General features: G+C 37.3%; 1 protein-coding gene across 1 annotated transcript; it reads left to right on the top strand.

Annotated features, from left to right (window-relative positions):
• The first annotated feature begins 3,929 nt into the window (after positions 1-3,929).
• On the top strand, positions 3,930-16,570 carry LOC105394984 (chitin synthase chs-2-like). The gene is made up of 24 exons (XM_038114800.2): positions 3,930-4,038; positions 4,696-4,816; positions 5,549-5,793; positions 6,173-6,339; positions 6,630-6,966; positions 7,682-7,881; positions 8,059-8,374; positions 8,533-8,750; positions 8,830-8,903; positions 9,000-9,151; positions 9,240-9,502; positions 9,629-9,839; positions 10,050-10,250; positions 10,478-10,704; positions 10,935-11,102; positions 11,188-11,493; positions 11,703-11,932; positions 12,072-12,201; positions 12,350-12,502; positions 12,831-13,007; positions 13,393-13,560; positions 13,825-14,053; positions 15,741-15,877; positions 16,336-16,570. The coding sequence occupies exons 2-24, from the start codon at positions 4,716-4,718 to the stop codon at positions 16,465-16,467; spliced, it is 4,542 nt and encodes a 1,513-aa protein (XP_037970728.2). The 5' UTR covers positions 3,930-4,038; positions 4,696-4,715; the 3' UTR covers positions 16,468-16,570.
• Positions 16,571-18,325: the final 1,755 nt, after the last annotated feature.

Raw genomic sequence — 18,325 nt, 5'->3', positions numbered from 1 at the left:
ATCAAACCAAGGACAATAATTATAAAAGAAATTTTGAATTGTTGTTTATAAGACCAAATTTTTTATAATTATCTCTAACTACCACATTTCACAAAAGCTTTGTCACATTATTTTGTATTCCGGGTATTGTATAATGTATATATTATAGTCTACCACATAAATATCTAACCCCGGCATAACTCACTTAAGGTTTACTTCTCTAAGCCTCCACTAACTGCGTGGCCGACTGTACAACACCCACTTTTTCGCAATAAGAACAAGAAAAGCCCCAGATCAGATGACATCAAACATGTGAACTAGAATCGGACACCAAACTTTTTACTATTCGAACTATTTGTACTCCGTCACAGCAGATTACTTTACTTGGGAAGGGTCTCTCCGGGCCGTAGACTCGTATTCTACAGTTTTTTCATACAAAAGCCTAGTGAACACTGAACAGCAAACATCTGGTGATTCGTGAGCGAGTCGTAGCTACCCGTTAGGGGATTACAGTCGTGAGCATGATTGTATGTATGCAAAAGTCTAGTGAAAAAGTCCCGCTAAAATTATTTGAAGCAATACTTCCACGAAGTAGTAGGTCTGAAGTACACTCACATTATTAAATTATGCGATGTACGATTTGAAAGCCGCTGCCGCTGCTATAGGTCACTGTAGAATACGAACCTTCAGACAATGTCCAGTAGAAGGTCATCCGACGACTTTGTCAAACTAATAAGGGCGAGTCATATAATTTAGTTTGCTATATTTCCCTAGACATATTTTGTCCTCCGTTAGTTTAGATTAGATGAAGAGATATATTATCTATTCATGGATAATTTTTTTATTATTTTAGTCATATTTCTGAAGAAAACGTAAAACGTAGGTACTTACCTAGTTTCATCAATATGTGTACCTCTCTGGTAATAACTGTAAAAAACGTATTTTTTTCTTTAGCACCTCGTAAAGATTACATTTTAACGACTTCCCTTTCAATCTTTCACAAACAAAAGCAGGGGCAGTCCCTATTAGTTCCTTCAGTGCGAAATGTTTTATTTCCGTCACGCACAGTTTACAAAGCTCTTGTACAGAGCCTGCGAATTGTGCACGCGTGACGAGAATGAATACCAGCCAGTGGTGCGTTGGTTAGTAACTCTGACTGCTGTGCCGAGGGTCCGGATTCGATCCCCAGCCGGGTTAGATAGGTATTTGTATAGGTGTGCATAAATAATAAAAAAAACTTAAGTACCTACCTACTGAATTGCACGCTAAATTAATTGGTCTCCAAAAAACTACAAACTTACGTTGTAAGTACATTATTTTTTATAACCCTTATGCTACCTGTTAATCTACATGACGATTAAATATTTTGAAAGCCAACCCAATAATAGTTGTCTATCCACAAAAACTGTATCCATAATTTATTAGAAACAGGCAAGAAAAGCAAAGCGGAGCAGACCTTAGCGAAAGTATGCGCCTAGATCACAATGACATAATATTCATCAATTTTTTTGCTTTAATGCTGATTGGTGGATATTCCATAATAATTATAAAAAATATATACCTAATAATATTTTAAGATATTGATACTCCACCGTATTTTACTACATACCTATTTCACACGAACATTTTCAGTATAGGGACCCGAACTGCTGTGCCGACATCAATTTAGCTAGATATAATTTTCCAATAAGCCCGTTATTCCCACTTCGTCATACCGCCCCACGGTAAGGACCTTTAGGAAATATTTCCTAATATTTTATCCTTTATCTGAGTTGATGGTCCCGCGAACACGGGCGAAAAGAATTATCGGCACGATAAATTGTATCGGCAATCGTAATGCGATGTGCCTTTCACCATCTTTACTTAAAATCTCTGGGTAACAATAACCAATAACATATTCCTGTTGGGCAGATGAGCGATCTTCGAGTACATAAGTATCTAGGTTAATAATATGTGGGGACATCTCACACACGGCCATCCGACCCCAAGCTAGGCAGAACCTGTGTTATGGGTGTCGGACAGCTGATATATCTACACAAACACATAGATAGATAGATACTAAATATAAATATCAACACCCAAGACCCGACAACAAATATCTGTGTTTAAACAAATATCTGCCCCAGCCGGGAATCGAACCCGGGACCTTCGGCTCAGTAGTCAGGGTCACTAACTACAACGCCATTCGGTCGTCAAAGGTTACTTATTAAAGATTTCGCAACTTTTCACAACTACCTTTGAAATATAGGGCTGTGATTCCTGTGATTGGCTGATTTTCAACTGATAATTACCACGTACTTACCATTTGTAAAAAAATCGAAACTATTATGTACCTACCTAAATACTGCAAAATAAATCAACGCCTTCAAAACAGTAGGCAGGCAAAACTCCTGAAACAAAAATGAATAACTTTGAAGAGTTTTCGCTCGCCGTTTTACCTTAAAACTGTTGCCTTTTGCAGCATGATTGAACAGCAAGAAAAAACTTTCTCTACGCATTTCAACCACATTTTCCTACAACAATTCTTGTCACAACGTAGTAGAGATGAAAATTAATCATTTTCGTCTGACAAGGTTTTCTCAGCGAAAGTGCGAAGTCGTTGAAAATGTAAGCACATCCAAAACAGGCCAAGTTTTTGACAAGTTGGACGTTTCCCCAACCTCACTGTTGATTACTCGAGCGGTGTCAAATACTGGGGATTCTTGGCTTCATAGAATTAGTACCTAATCCCCTGTTCAGCCTAAATATAGCGAAAAGTGGATTTATTGTATGTGAGTCAACTCTACGTACAGTTTAAAAAAAATGTGTCACTGAGTGAAGGTTTCAGAGAATCTAAATACGCGCTTGATAACCTCATTCAAATGTGATAACTTAAGTAGGTACCTAGGTACAAGGAAAATATAGTCAATTATATTTTGTACTGATATCATAATTCAGGGGAATTACCTTTATCTATATAAACAAACTGCCTGCACTACCTACCTGCATAATTCAAAAAATAATGTTAAGAGAATGTGTTATTAGTTAGTAGAAATTACAAAAAGATCTGATTTAAGTTATACTGTGATATTCTAAGTTTCGTGTTAAGTGTATTAAAAAATTAAGTGAATTTCGTATATCATTTCATAAGTAGCGAAAACTTATAGACCTTCTGAGAATAACCATAAACTCTAGTGACATCACTTAAGCATTAAATAAAACATTTTGGATCGGTAAAGTGGAAACCAGGTTAGTTTCACTTGAGTATAAATAACGGATAAGACCTCGTCGTCTGATTCGGTTCAAATCATGGAATGTATTGTATATTAGGTATTGTATTGTAGGTACATGCCATGTAATATAAATAGAGAATAGAATAAACTTTATTTTTACACTAAGAACAATTACAACATTTACAAGTTGTGACTAAAAAATTGTCTCTTACGGCGCATACAACAACTAAATAAATGACTCATAAGCAAGATAACGGACTCAATAAATAGAATACTCTTTATTATTATGTTTGTGAAGGGTCAAGATAACTGCAAATAACTCGTATGTAAGTCTTTTAAACACCGCCTCGGATGAATTAAAAGGTTAGATAAAAACTAAATTTATTCAGACGTTAAAAGTTATTACATATTATGTGTTAATTTCACAACAGATGTTTTTATTTTTTTATATGTACCAGGAAGTAGGTTCATATTCTACATAACAATTTGTCCCCGGTTTTTGGTTACCCAATTTTTTTTTTATACATTCCACTTAGTTAGATAACGCTACTATTTTTCAAATAGCAATGGTAATGTCAAAGCCAAAAGTTATCGATCAAAATAAATCACGGCTAATTAAGTAGATAAGAAATGAATCAAAACGGTGATAAGCAACAATATCGCGACAATTATAGTATCAATGTATGATAATTATTGATAATCATGTTATAAATATTTAACTATCTCGCCATTGAATGGTCATAGGATTGTTTTTCATATGGTTTCCTGATTGTGTCTGAGTTTGGTTTGGTATTTGTGAAGTTCAGTGGTTTTGTGAAGACGCGGAAACATATATTTAGAAAAATAGGTAGGTAACCTTCTAACATTGGAACTAACATAACACTGGCGAAAAGTGGGTGCAGCAATGCACCTCTGCCTACCCCGCAAGGGAGTACAATAGTAAAAGGTGTGAGTGTTTGTTGTTGGTTGTTGTTGTAACCTTCTAACTCTCTAAATTCTACTTTCTGTTGGTTTCCAATTGGTGAAGATTAAAATTTGTGACTGCATTGTTCCATCCATACAACTCACAATATATACCTATATTTATCGTTTGTAATAAACACTCAGTTGAATATACTTTCAGAATTTGAAAAAAAATAATTGCTGCCTTGCTTCGGCAGTATACGGATAAAAAAAAGACACAGACGCAGATTTAGCCCCTTATTCATAGAAAAGTTATAGGACGTTTTAGCTATTGAAATGTTTTGTCCCTCTCTGACAAAATAAAAAAAAACATTTTATAATAATAAGGGGGCTAATGTTGACTTAAGCTTTTTTTAATTCCTTATTTATTAAAGAGACTTAGGTCACTTAAAATACACTGTGACCATGCCAGTCTCATCGAGACATACACTACTTAAATTAATCTTAATCTAGGGTTGCCTTATATCTAAACAATATTTTACATAACTATACAATATTTTGGCTCAAAGTTCCTTTCTGCAACTCGACAATAATGTTTCAGAGCCGTAATCACGTACAGAGATGGCGCAATCGCGCGGGGTGAAAGGTCTGAAGGACGACAGTGATGGGTCAGACTCCGACTATGATGGGTTCTATGACGACCCCGATGCCGAGGACTTGGAGTAAGTATGCACTGTTTGATATTAACAATATACCAACTAGATGGTGTGTGTGTCAAAAATACAGCAAACAAGTGTCCGTATTTTGTTTACTGTCAAAACTTTTCAAGTTTTACACAATGACAACTTTTGTACCAATGAATAAAGTCCCAAAAATCTTCTAACCGACCTAATTCAAAATAAGAGCTCAGTGCTCTTCTTCTAAGAAGAGTGTTATTTTTCGAAACGTTACATTGGACACTACATATTGTTGGTATATTTTTAATCTAAGTGATTGATAGGTAGGTACTTTAAACTACTGTAAAAAAAACACAACAGGATGTAAAATATATACTCAGATGAAAACTTAGTTTTATAAATACTTATATATTTTTTTACAATAAACATGAACATTGTGTATACTTGATTGCAATCTTACATTGGCATCGATTGCAATGGTATTTCCTGTAGTTAAGCTATAGATAATTTACAATAGAGATAACGACAGGATGTTATTATTTGTTTGCACACAATGTATGAAATATTTACGCTCATTCTGTTACGTACGAATATAAAATGTTAGGACTAATCTCAATTATTCTAAAACATATCTTAATTTTCCTAAAAAATGAACACCTGAAAACTTCGCTACACTACACTTACGAGTAATGATAAGTGCACTCACACTTACACCAAATTCCTCAAAAAAACTTCATATAGGTACTTACTCAAAGAAATACTTCCAATTTATTCCAGCCAAAGAGCAGCTCAAGAGACGAAAGCGTGGAACCTGTTCAGAGAACTCCCAGTCAAGAAGGAGAGTGGGTCCATGGCGTCCACCGTGTGGATCGATGCCAGTGTGAAGGGACTCAAACTGCTAGCCTACGTTTTTGTGTTCATCTTCGTCTTGGGCTCAGCTGTGTTGTCGAAAGGGACGTTGCTGTTTATTACGTCTCAGTTGAAGAAAGGGCGGGTGATTCCGTACTGTAATGTGCAATTGGGTAAGTTCAGAGACATCTTCAATACACTTCAATGTTGAAAAGCCGTGTGACGGAGCCTTTGTGAAATGGTGGTAGAGTAATAATTATGACTATCGACAAAATTATTGTAAAATTTTACGACGAATTAAGAACATTTTATTTCATTTCCAATTACCAGGCTGCTTTCTGGCTTGAATCTGGGTTAAATCTTTGTTCTACAATGTTTTTTTTACATAGTGTTTTTGTAGTTTATCTTTGTCACTCAGTAATATCCAAAAGACGTACGAGAAAAGTATAAAGGTATAGAGTGATATCCTGACTAACCCCAACCATTTGGTTTAAGATAACACATGTTAGCATACTGTGTTGTGTAAGTATATAAAAATTCATATTTTTTCAGCTCTGGACAAACAGTTTGAAACAGTTTTGCCTTTTGAAGAGCGGCTGGCGTGGCTGTGGGCAGCTCTCATAGTGTTTGGATTCCCTGAAGTATTAACCTTGTTCCGATCGGCTAGGATATGTTTTTTCAAAACTTCTGTTAAGCCTTCTATTATGGAATTTATGTTTGTAAGTATTTAAACCACTCGAAAGAATAACTAAAGAAAAAGCTGCATAAGAGCTACATAGGAGCTAGGTACCTACTTGCACCTACTTCCCCCTTTCTTGAAGTAGTAGTTACCTACCTAATAGATGTAGTTTCATATGAAAAGTAGCAAAATAAATTTAAATTTGACAAAAACTAAAAAATTATATTTTTTGATACATTGATGGCACATTGGTCTGAAGTATTTTAAAATATACTTTTATGTCCCTTGCTCTGACATCACATTCAGCATACATATTTTTATTTATTTCAGTCATTCATAATAGCATCACTAGAGACGGTCGGCTACGCTATGCTGGTGCTCACCATCCTCCCAGCTCTGGACGTGGTGAAGGGAGCCATGCTGATGAACGCCATGTGCTTCGTCCCCGGTCTCCTCAACCTGGTCTCCAGAGACTACACCGATAGCACTTACCAGCTAAAGATAGTCTTGGATGTTATGGCCGTGTCTGCTCAAGTCACTGCGTTTGTCGTCTGGCCACTCACGACGGAGAATTCGGGAGAATTGTGGTGCATTCCTGTTGCTTGCGTGTTCATTTCTCTTGGCTGGTGGGAGAATTATATCAACTATGTTGATAAGAAGTCTTCTAGTAAGTGTCTTGTTTAGCACTAAGAGCTTTAGTGCCAATTTCACCATTCTCTGTTAGAGCATAACCAGGGAGTAATGGTTAACTTTTGACACATCTGTCATGAATTTTATATGGAAATGACGTTTAATTTATAAATCAATCCCTGTCGGTTCGATAACCGAGAATGGAGAAATTGCCACTTAGCCCCAATTTCGCCATACTTGGTTAGATCATAACAAGGGATTGGTTCATCAATTATACATACGTCATCTCCACATTAAATTCTTGACGGATGTGTCAAAAGTCAACCACTAATCCCTGGTTATGATCTAAGTATGGCGAAATTGGGGCTAAGTGGCAATTAATTGGGGCTAAGTGGTAAATTTCTTATAATAAGGGAAATTTGCGATGCTTGAGTACATTTGACGGTCGAATGGCGTAGTGGTTAGTGGCTCTGACTGGTATGCCGAAGGTCCCGGGTTCGATTCCCGGCTGGGGCAGATATTTGTTTAAAGACAGATATTTGTACTCGGGTCTTGGGTGTTGATATTTATATTTAGTATCTATCTATCTATGTATCTATGTATTTGTGTAGATATATCAGCTGTCCGACACCCGTAACACAGGTTCTGCCTAGCTTGGGGTCGGATAGCCGTGTGTGAGATGTCCCCACATATTTATTTATTTATTTGTATCGTTACTCAATTGTTTCTGAATATTTTATTTACACTTTCAGTGTTTCTGATCATGCTGCATAACTTGAGAGGCAATTTGAAGAAGTCTCGCTACTACACGGAGCGCGCGCTGTCTGTATGGAGGATCTTCCTTTTCATGTCATGTATAGTTTTTACTTTATACATACAAGGTGATGACCCTTTGGCTTTCTTCACAAAAGTACCTGAAATTTTTGATGACCGAAATCTATCTGTCCAAGAGGTAAGGTCTATAAACTTTAGAGTAATACTTAGTTTTGTTTTTAAAACAAAACGAATTGTCTAGATTTATAATATAAAAAGTCAATGTAAATAGTTATATCTTAACAATATATAGGTAGACTCCCTATAGATTCCTTGATAGTCAATGATGTTGAATCAAACAGCTTTTAAATTTCAGGTCCTGATACAAATCACAGATGCATTACAAAGCGAAGTAAGCTATGAACCGACGGGAGAACCAAAAGTACTGCCAATTTGGTGGCAGGCACCCCTGTGGGCTGCCCTGACGCAGGTCTTATCTGGCTACTTGTGCTTCTACATGGGCAAGTTTGCCTGCAAGATCCTCATACAGAACTTCAGCTTCACTTTTGCCCTCAGTCTGGTCGGACCTTTGACGGTAAACTTGTTGATTGTCTTTGCTGGACTCAAAAATAATGATACCTGCGCATTTCACAATGGCATCCCCGATTATTTAACATTTGCAATACCTCCAGGTAAGTTAAACTTTTTATGTGTTTATATTGATCATAATAGAGACTGTGCAGTACATTCTAAATAAAAATATACTCTGTATTGTATATGTATACTTAATTTCATACAGTGAATCAAACTCATACCATAGTTATAAATAACGATTTTGTCTTCTTTCCAGTGTACTACGTCTGGAATTACATAACCAACGAAAAGGTCTGGATCTGGCTACTATGGCTGGTGTCACAAGCATGGGTCACCTTCCACACGTGGCAGCCACGGTGCAAGAGACTCGCAGCCATGGACAATCTGTTCAGAAAGCCTTGGTACAACGGAATCCTTATCGATCAGTCGCTCCTGTTGAATAGAACTAAGGATGATGATGATCCTATCAGCGACGTAAGTAGGATTAACATTAGTATCTTAAATATCCGTAGCCACGATAGTAGATAATAAGTTTGATATCATATTTTAACAGGAATACCCTGATGAAAATCAAAGTCGAGAAAGTATTGATGCCGCAGATGTTAAGCCTTCTGATAAAGTTACAAGGTTAGTACTTCCATTAGACAAATATGAAACCATTCATGAATAAATAAAATGTGTTGTTTTAATCTGTGTTTAAATAACTCAAGTATGTTTTTTAAGGATCTATATTTGCGCAACGATGTGGCATGAAACTAAAGATGAAATGATCGAGTTCTTGAAGTCAATCATGCGAATGGACGAAGACCAATGCGCTCACCGCGTAGCAAGGAAGTACTTGAATATTATCAACGATGACTATTATGAGTTAGAAAGTAAGTAAAAAATCTCTAATGTGATTAGTCAAACTCGAGGATTTTTTTGGCAATTTATAAACATTATTTATCATCCCATCCGTTACAGCTCACATTTTCATGGACGATGCGTTTGAAGTATCTGATCACAGCGCAGAAGATTCTCAAGTGAACCGTTTCGTAAAATGTCTCGTAGAAACAATTGACGAAGCGGCGTCAGAGGTTCACTACACTCATGTTAGGCTGAGACCACCCAAGAAGTACCCAACACCATACGGAGGCAGATTAGTATGGACGTTACCCGGAAAGACGAAGATGATTTGTCACTTGAAGGATAAGTCTAAGATACGTCACAGGAAGCGTTGGTCCCAGGTAAAGTGGTTATTTTTTTAAATATTTCAAACCAAATAAACACAACAATCTACAACTACAAGAACCATTTAAAATAACTTGGCTATCATTGTCAAACAAACACCCATTTCCTTAAACATTTTGCAGGTAATGTACATGTACTACTTCCTCGGTCACCGACTGATGGATTTGCCGATATCAGTGGAGCGAAAGGAGGTCATTTCAGAGCACACCTACTTGCTGGCTTTGGACGGAGACATTGACTTCAAGCCGCTCGCTGTGCATATCTTGGTGCATTTGATGGACGCAAACAAGAACCTTGGAGCTGCTTGTGGACGCATCCACCCTGTAGGCTCTGGTCGGTATCTTTGTAATTACGTATATTTTCCACGATTTATGTATTTTAAAATAGCTAGTTATGTGTGATCTGTACTATACAATCCACAATCCAAGATACTTACTATTATGGAATTACTTAATGTTATGTTATTTACTTTTTGATGCACCAAATGTCAAATACCTATGTACTTATTTCTGATTATATCTCTTGCTTTCTTTTCGTATCCAGGATTCATGGCATGGTATCAAAAGTTCGAGTACGCAATTGGTCATTGGCTCCAAAAATCTACAGAACACATGATTGGCTGCGTACTTTGTAGTCCAGGATGCTTCTCATTGTTTAGAGGAAAAGCTCTCATGGATGACAATGTAATGAAGAAGTACACTTTGACGTCACACGAAGCTAGACATTACGTGCAGTACGATCAGGGTAAGAGTTTTTTATCATCGTCATCATCATCATTATACTATAATTGTCTTCTGCTGAGTATAATTTTCTATCAAGTACATCACACACATCATTGTATCTTCGGCTTTCCACATCATAATTCTACCGGCTACCTGTAACACGTCTTCATTGTAGCGAATTTTGAAAATCAATAATAATGATGAAATCAATTCTTCAAATGAAGTTGAGTAAAACGTGTGCTTTTACAGGCGAGGACCGTTGGCTGTGCACACTGCTTCTGCAAAGAGGCTACCGAGTAGAGTACTCAGCTGCGTCAGACGCGTTCACTCACTGCCCCGAACACTTCGGAGAGTTCTTCAACCAACGTCGACGATGGGTGCCGTCCACCATGGCCAATATCCTGGACCTGCTCGCCGACTCAAAACGCACAGTCCAAGTCAATGATAACATCTCTACGTTATATATTATCTACCAGGTAATAAGGAAGGTTGAAGTACTTATTTATTATTTTTTTGCTTGTAGGCCACTGGTCGGTAGAAATAGATTATTCGGTCAGTAAGTTCATCTACGAGGCTTTTTTTATACCAACGATATAATCATCTTTCCATCTTTGAGCTGATCAATTATGTTATTTCATAAACACATAGGTGTTGCTGAAATAAATCTTCTTGCTTTTACTGTATACTTTAATTTATTTTGTTACAGATGACGTTAATGTTGGGTACGGTGCTGGGCCCAGGGACCATTTTCCTCATGTTGACCGGTGCTTTGAACGCCATCTTTGGAATCAGCAACATCAATGCTCTAATGTGGAATTTAGTTCCAGTTACAGTGTTTCTTATTGTCTGCATGACGTGCAAATCTGAAGTGCAGGTATGTATTTAGAATAATGAGTCATGGATGAGATGATAATTTTATTGTTTTTTATATATATTAAAGTTTGTTGTTTGTTTTTCAGCTATTCCTGGCCAATTTAATTACCTGTTTCTACACAATGATGATGATGGTGGTAATGGTGGGAATAGTACTGCAAATCATGGAAGATGGGTGGTTAGCGCCATCTAGTATGTTCACAGTGGCAACATTTTCTATCTTCTTCATCACAGCAGCGTTACATCCGCAGGAAGTTGGTTGTCTTGCGTATTTGCTGATCTACTACATTACTATTCCGAGCATGTACATGTTGCTCACTATCTACTCACTGTGTAATCTTAACAACGTGTCTTGGGGTACGCGAGAGGTTGCGCAAAAGAAAACTGCAAAGGTAAGTGTATCATTCATAAAATAATAATAAAAAACAGTACATACTTCATAGATTATGTATTATTATTATTATACATAATATTATGTAACATTTCTTTTGCGCAATAAAGATTTTTTTTTTTATTATTATTATTTATATTATTATTATTATAGATAATTTTACTTTTAAGATATTAAAATGATAATAAAATACTTAATGCTTCCTCGTAGGAAATGGCACAAGACCTAAAAGATGCAGAAGAGGCCAAAAAGAAAATGGAAGCTCAAGGCCTTGCGAAATGGTTGGGTAAAACTGAGGAGGACAGTGGATCCATAGAGTTTGGAGTTGCTGGTTTGTGCAGACTAATGTGCTGTATGAATCCTAACGATCATCGCAACGACATGCATCTGATGCAAATATCAAACACACTGGAAAAAATGCAGAAGCAATTGGAAAATTTGTAAGTGTTTTGAAATCAGTATACTGATTGTTTACGGGAAATTTAGATTTTGGATAAGATTCTTAGATTGAGGGTCTCATTCTTATTTTTTGTACCTGTATTTCGTACCTTATTGTACGGTAATTAAAAATTATTTTAGGGGTGCAGATTCTCCTGCTGAGCCTCCGTCAGCCCCGATGCGTCGACGCTCCTCCATGGGCTTGCGAGGAGAACCACTTGCTATGGTACCAGAATATGCCGAAAGTGATGACACCAGTGAAATGCCCAGGGTAAGAATACTAAGATTTTTTGTAAACGTGCTGTAATAGATTATACACCATGGTTAAAAGTTTAATCTCTCACAAGAAATACCAGACTAAAAAAATAAATAAGTACTTACTGGATTTACTTCAACTACTAATCATTATTATGTTTCAGGAAGAAAGGGATGATTTGATCAACCCGTACTGGATAGAGGATCCTGAACTGGAAAAAGGTGAAGTGGACTTTTTGCCAACAGCTGAAACAGAGTTCTGGAAAGATCTCATTGACACATACCTGCGACCTATTGACGAAGATAAAAAAGAACTGGTAAGTAATTTAAAACTCAATCGAAGTAAAAAATTAAGTACATAATTATAAATGGTTGGTGGAAGTAATGAGAAATCGTATGAAAAGTATAAACTATAGCACTCTATTAATAAATTGCACAAAGGAACAGTATTACTGCCGTGCTTTGTCGGTAGTCGGTATATGGACAGAAGGAGACAGGCAGATTTTTTATGGCAATATAAGTAAGCTAATGTCGAAATCTATCTGCCTTGTAAATGTTCCTTTCTGCAATTCGGCATCAGATCTGTTATCACACGCATAATAAAATAGGTCGATGATAATAATGATTATTTTATTTTTTTTTCAGGAAAGAATCAGCACAGATTTGAAGAGTCTGCGAGACTTGATGGTGTTTGCGTTTCTGATGCTGAACATTCTGTTTGTGCTGACAGTGTTCATGCTGCAGCTGAACCAAGACAAACTGCACTTCAAGTGGCCGATAGGGCAGAAGGTGGACATACAGTATGAAAAGGAAACAAATTACGTAAGTTATTACTCTAAGATCTAGATATAATTGCGATTCTTTCACACAGCGCAGCAGTCCGTTTAGGGATAAAAACTGGGTGTCTATAGCCAAAACATAAAATAATTTGTAATAGGTACGGTGGCCTGCGCCTAAAAGTATACAGGCGGAGTTTTTAAAATAGCGATCCCTGATGATGAAGGGACCAGCTGCATCTGTTATAAATCCGGGGACGTGTTGTGTGTTGTGTGTGTAGCCGTGGTGTTTATGTGGATGTGCTTGAGCAGCATGTGAGCTTGAGATCGCTATTTTAAAAACTCCGCCTGTATACTTTTAGGCGCAGGCCACCGTACATACTACAACTTTGTATTGAGTACGTAAATTGAGTTCTAAATATTTTTTACAGATTATTATAGACCAAGACTTTTTGCAACTGGAGCCTATTGGTACCCTTTTCATCGTGTTCTTTGGGTCTGTGATGTTGATCCAATTCACGGCGATGGTGGTCCACCGCTGGGGAACACTCACCCACTTGCTGTCCACGGTCAACCTCAACTGGTACTGCACTAAACGGGTGAGCAATTTATACATATTTATTACATTTCCTTTCTGAGAATTTTTGGTTAGCTTAAACAGAAACGTATTGCCAATCTATACTTTGCAATGCCGGGTTGCACCAAAAAGTATATTGGTAACCCAAGATGGAACTTAAATCTATGCATGTCTGTCACTTTCTATCTTGTATAGTAGGTATGTTACAGCAAGGCAGCAACCAAAATGGGTCAACTTTAATTCCTTCGTGAATATCAGCATAAATGAAAAAACCCCTTTCCAACAGGTTGAAGAATTCTCCAACCAAGCAAACATAGAGAACAACGGCATAGAGATCGCCAGAGATCTTCAGAAACTGAACGACGAAGATCTGACTCCGGCCAGCAACAACGTCGGCCGACGCAAGACTGTGCAGAATCTGCTCAACAAACGAGACACTAAGAGCGCCCCCATCAACTTGGACGCCAACTTCAAGAGACGACTCACTATGGTCATGCAGGACCCTGATCAAGCTAGTAAGCCTGCATATTGAACAGCTTCTGTATCATAATAATTTAGTTCATGAGTTCAAATTTTATTGAAGCTCTTTACAATATGAATCGGCAGCGATATCGCTTAGTTCTAAATAGGGCTTAGGATCGTTCAATTTCCTAAATAGACACTTTCCAATAATTTTCCGACCTAACATTCAAGGAATATAGGCATATGCTTTTCATATGCTTACTTAAAATTTCCTGCACCTCACCCACTTCTTGACTCCAACATTTGTGCGACAACACATTCAGGTTTGAACAATCATTGTAACACTCTTGCTTTTGAACCTTGAAAATCAAAATGAAACTATGTATATCTGAACATAAAAGAGTAGAGAATAATTGAGGGCGTGGCAATCTAAGAAAGTGGCCACACTATTATAGTATAGAAAACGGACAAAAGTATCATGATACTTTAGCAGAAAAAATCAAAACGAGAAATGTTTCAAATATTTACTAATTATAAAATGCCACTTTTGGGGAGGTTTATGTTAAGAGAAGAAATTAGTAGGGGAGAGGGGGGCAGTCTTGAATAAATTTCATTAAATCAAATCAACTGTAACATTTATTTCATTGTGTATTTCATAATGTTTTTTTGCACTGAAACACGTGTTGGTTATCCCATTATGTAATTACTATAGGAGAAAAGTGATAGTATCACACATCAATATTTTATTACAGTTTTTTCTTGCTCAGGAAAAAGTTCAAATGTGCCCCGGAAATTCTTCTAAAACTGTGTTTACCGATTTTCCTGCAACAAATTATTTAATTGGTCAGAAAAGCAGTGACTTGCAAATTATTATGTCTGGGGAATTTATACCGACTCTTACACTGAGTTGCAGAAAGGATATTTAAGTTAATGTCGGCATTAAATGTATTGTTGCCTTGCTTTGACAGTATACGGACAGAAAGAGACAGACATAGATTTAATGTCCACATTAGCTTAAAGTCCCTTTCTGCAACTCGGCATTACATATTCTTACACATATTTTTACAATAGGTACTCTAACACGGAGAGACCGACACACATAGACTCCTACAGCTGTAAAACTTATCGATACCCTTTTTGAGACGGGACTTAGTAAAAAAGTATCTAGACCTGATGTTTTAACAACATTAGCATCCAGACCCTGATGTCATGTAACGTTTGACACTAGTATTTTCTAACCTCTATAAGAATAACAAATACACATTGAAAGGCATTCTATTACATCAAAATAGTACTTTTTTACAAGAAATATAAGCAATGTGTGTTAATGGTTAGAAATTAAGTACCTACTCACCAGTATAAAACGCTGCTCTTTCATAAACATCGTATATATTGACTAATACTTCTCCAGCCTCATTCTCCGCCAAACATCGTAGGTAAACGCTGTAAATCATCTGTCTAGCTTCGCTGCGAATGGTTTTATTCATTTTCACTTCGTGTACAAACTCAACAATCCACAAAACTCCAAAATTAAGCAAAATTCGATTTGTTTATACAGGAACAGGGCGAGTTTGACATTTAAACCATAGAAACAGACCACAAATCACAATTTTTTTTTTATTGCCAGGTTTAAATCTGTTTAGTTCCAAAAACATTAATCTCTACTCTTTTGTGTTCAGTTGTACCTACCTATATGGGTCTTAATTACCAATCTAACACTTCCCCTTCTACTTCCTCCAGCGGTGATCAACCGCATGCCGTCGCTGGGCAGCAGCGAGGTGGCCCGGCGCGCCACGCTGCGCGCGCTGCAGAACCGCCGCGAGTCCGTCAAGCCGGGCAGCCTGCGCGCCTCGGCCATGTTCAACAATGCTGCTCAGGTATTAAGGGATATATAATGTGTTTCTGTATAGCACATGCTGAGTCAGTGACAGCTTATTGGCTTATTTACACTACATCTTATCTACTTATTACTTTGTAGTTATAAGAGAGACAATTTTAAACACTCAAGAATATTTTCTCTATTCTTTATTGATCAAGACAAGTGTTAGTAGTAGGTATTTTTCTTTAACATAAAATTTATAGTTTGAGAGCAATTAAGCCCTGAAAAACCTTAATGTAAAATACTTCATTCGGGATCAAAAGTATCCTACGTGTCAATATAGGGAGGCCAATATGACATAAAAATCATCTAGCCCAGCTATACTCAACCTGCGGCCTGAAATCTAGCCTTATTCCTGTGAAAGAGTTGCAAACATTCATCCTTCTAAACTTTCGTATTTATAACATGGTGGTAGAGTAGAGTCAACATACTCATTCTCAATCTCAATCTCGTCAGCTGGGTGAGCTCCCGCGGCGTCCCTCCGGCGTGGCGTACATCAACAAGGCGTACGAGCCTGCGCTGGACAGCGACGAGGAGTCGCCCGCGCCGCGCCGCAGCACCGTGCGCTTCACCGAGACCTTCACATGATCACATGACGAACCACTAGACACGAGATGGAGATTACACGTGAAGAACCACAGCTGTAACTAGATGGAGATTAAAGTGAAATAAAATGAGTATAATTGTGTAATGAGATGTTTGTTGATGATATAACGTTCCTCCCTTAAACATTATTCATGCTTATACTCTTTTGGAGATATATTTACAGATATGTTAATCACACATTTAGTTCTATGAGTGCAGCTAGAGAGTGAATAAAGTAGGTACAGAGCCGCGGCTATACCGAACTTTAATGGTGGCGCGAAATTTATGGGACCGTCTTCACAGGCGAGGAAATCGCGGCAATACTATCGGCGTGCCACGCTTTCTACACATATATTATACTCTCATAGGAGGTGTCTCCACACGGCGATATTATCGCCAGCCCTGTCGAGACGGCCACTATCCGTGTATTTATATTTATTTTTACTGAGACATTTTTTGTAAAAGAAGCGTAGGTATCTTCCAACAAAGGCACACAAATTAAATCAATGAATTATTCAACTAATCGCAACTATCTTGCCCGGCGACTGGACATAGCACTCAAGTCCGGCACAGCTGTACGCCCGGGATTACTTCTGCGAAACAATACTCATCTCGTCCCAGCCAAGTTATGATTGAAATATCAAATCAAAGTTGGGAACAAGCCGGCATCGACAGCATAAGATCCGATTCTCTGTTTTGGAGAATCTCGCACTAATGGCTGATTGATAGTATGCCTACTGATAATGAAATAACATACCTTCTTAACCTTAACCCCTTATTTTAACCGAACCAACTAAACCATCTAGGAAATAAATGTTAATGATATTAAATAAAATACCTATGACGAATTTTAGTACAGAAAACATCTGCAACCTTACATAACACAAGACATGATCCTGACGACTTTAGTCTGTATATTACCATGTAGAGGTATACATTTACTTCATTATCGTTTGCCTTTTTTAGGGTTCCGTAGCCAAAATGGCAAAAACGGAACCCTTATAGTTTCGTCATGTCCGTCTGTCCGTCTGTCCGTCTGTCCGTCTGTCCGTCTGTCACAGCCGATTTACTCGGAAACTATAAGTACTACAGTGATGAAATTTGATGGGAATATGTGTTGTATGAACCGCTACAAAAATATGACACTAAATAGTAAAAAAAAGAATTGGGGGTGGGGCCCCCCATACATGTAACTGAGGGATGAAATTTTTTTTTTCGATGTACATACCCGTGTGGGGTATCAATGGAAAGGTCTTTTAAAATGATATAAAGTTTTCTAAAAAACATTTTTCTTAAAGTGAACGGTTTTTGAGATATCAGCTCTCAAAGTCGTAAAAAGTATGTCCCCCCCCCTCTATTTTTATAACTACGGGGTATAAAATTCTAAAAAAAATAGAGGTGATGCATGCTAATTAACTCTTTCAACGATTTTTGGTTTGATCAAAGTATCTCTTATAGTTTTTGAGATAGGTTGATTTAACTGTAATTTTGGTTAAGTTATTTGCTACGGAACCCTTTGTGCGCGAGCCCGACTCGCACTTGGCCGGTTTTTTCTAATTGTTGAAGTTTCAAATTCAATTATTTTTTCAGTTCTTATCAGTATCCCTTTCCGAAAACAATAGCAAATACATTTTCAGAATTCTATATTTATAAATAACCATTCCATTCTAACAGCACTGAAAGAGAAAATGCTTCCTTGTCGCCAGCTCAACACAATTAGCAAACAAACTGAATCGGGGTACAGGCGGCATTGAAAACCGCTTCGTGAACAATTCATTGGCTGAATTTAATAATCTCCAGTGATTGGAGAACGAGATCCATGAATAGCAAATATCAAATTGGCCAGATTGTTTCATTGTAA

The sequence above is a fragment of the Plutella xylostella genome, chromosome 8, assembly GCF_932276165.1.
Source record: "Plutella xylostella chromosome 8, ilPluXylo3.1, whole genome shotgun sequence".
Taxonomy (NCBI): Eukaryota; Metazoa; Arthropoda; class Insecta; order Lepidoptera; family Plutellidae; genus Plutella; species Plutella xylostella.
Note: the sequence above shows the minus strand (reverse complement) of the source record. Positions and strands in the feature narration are given on the sequence as shown.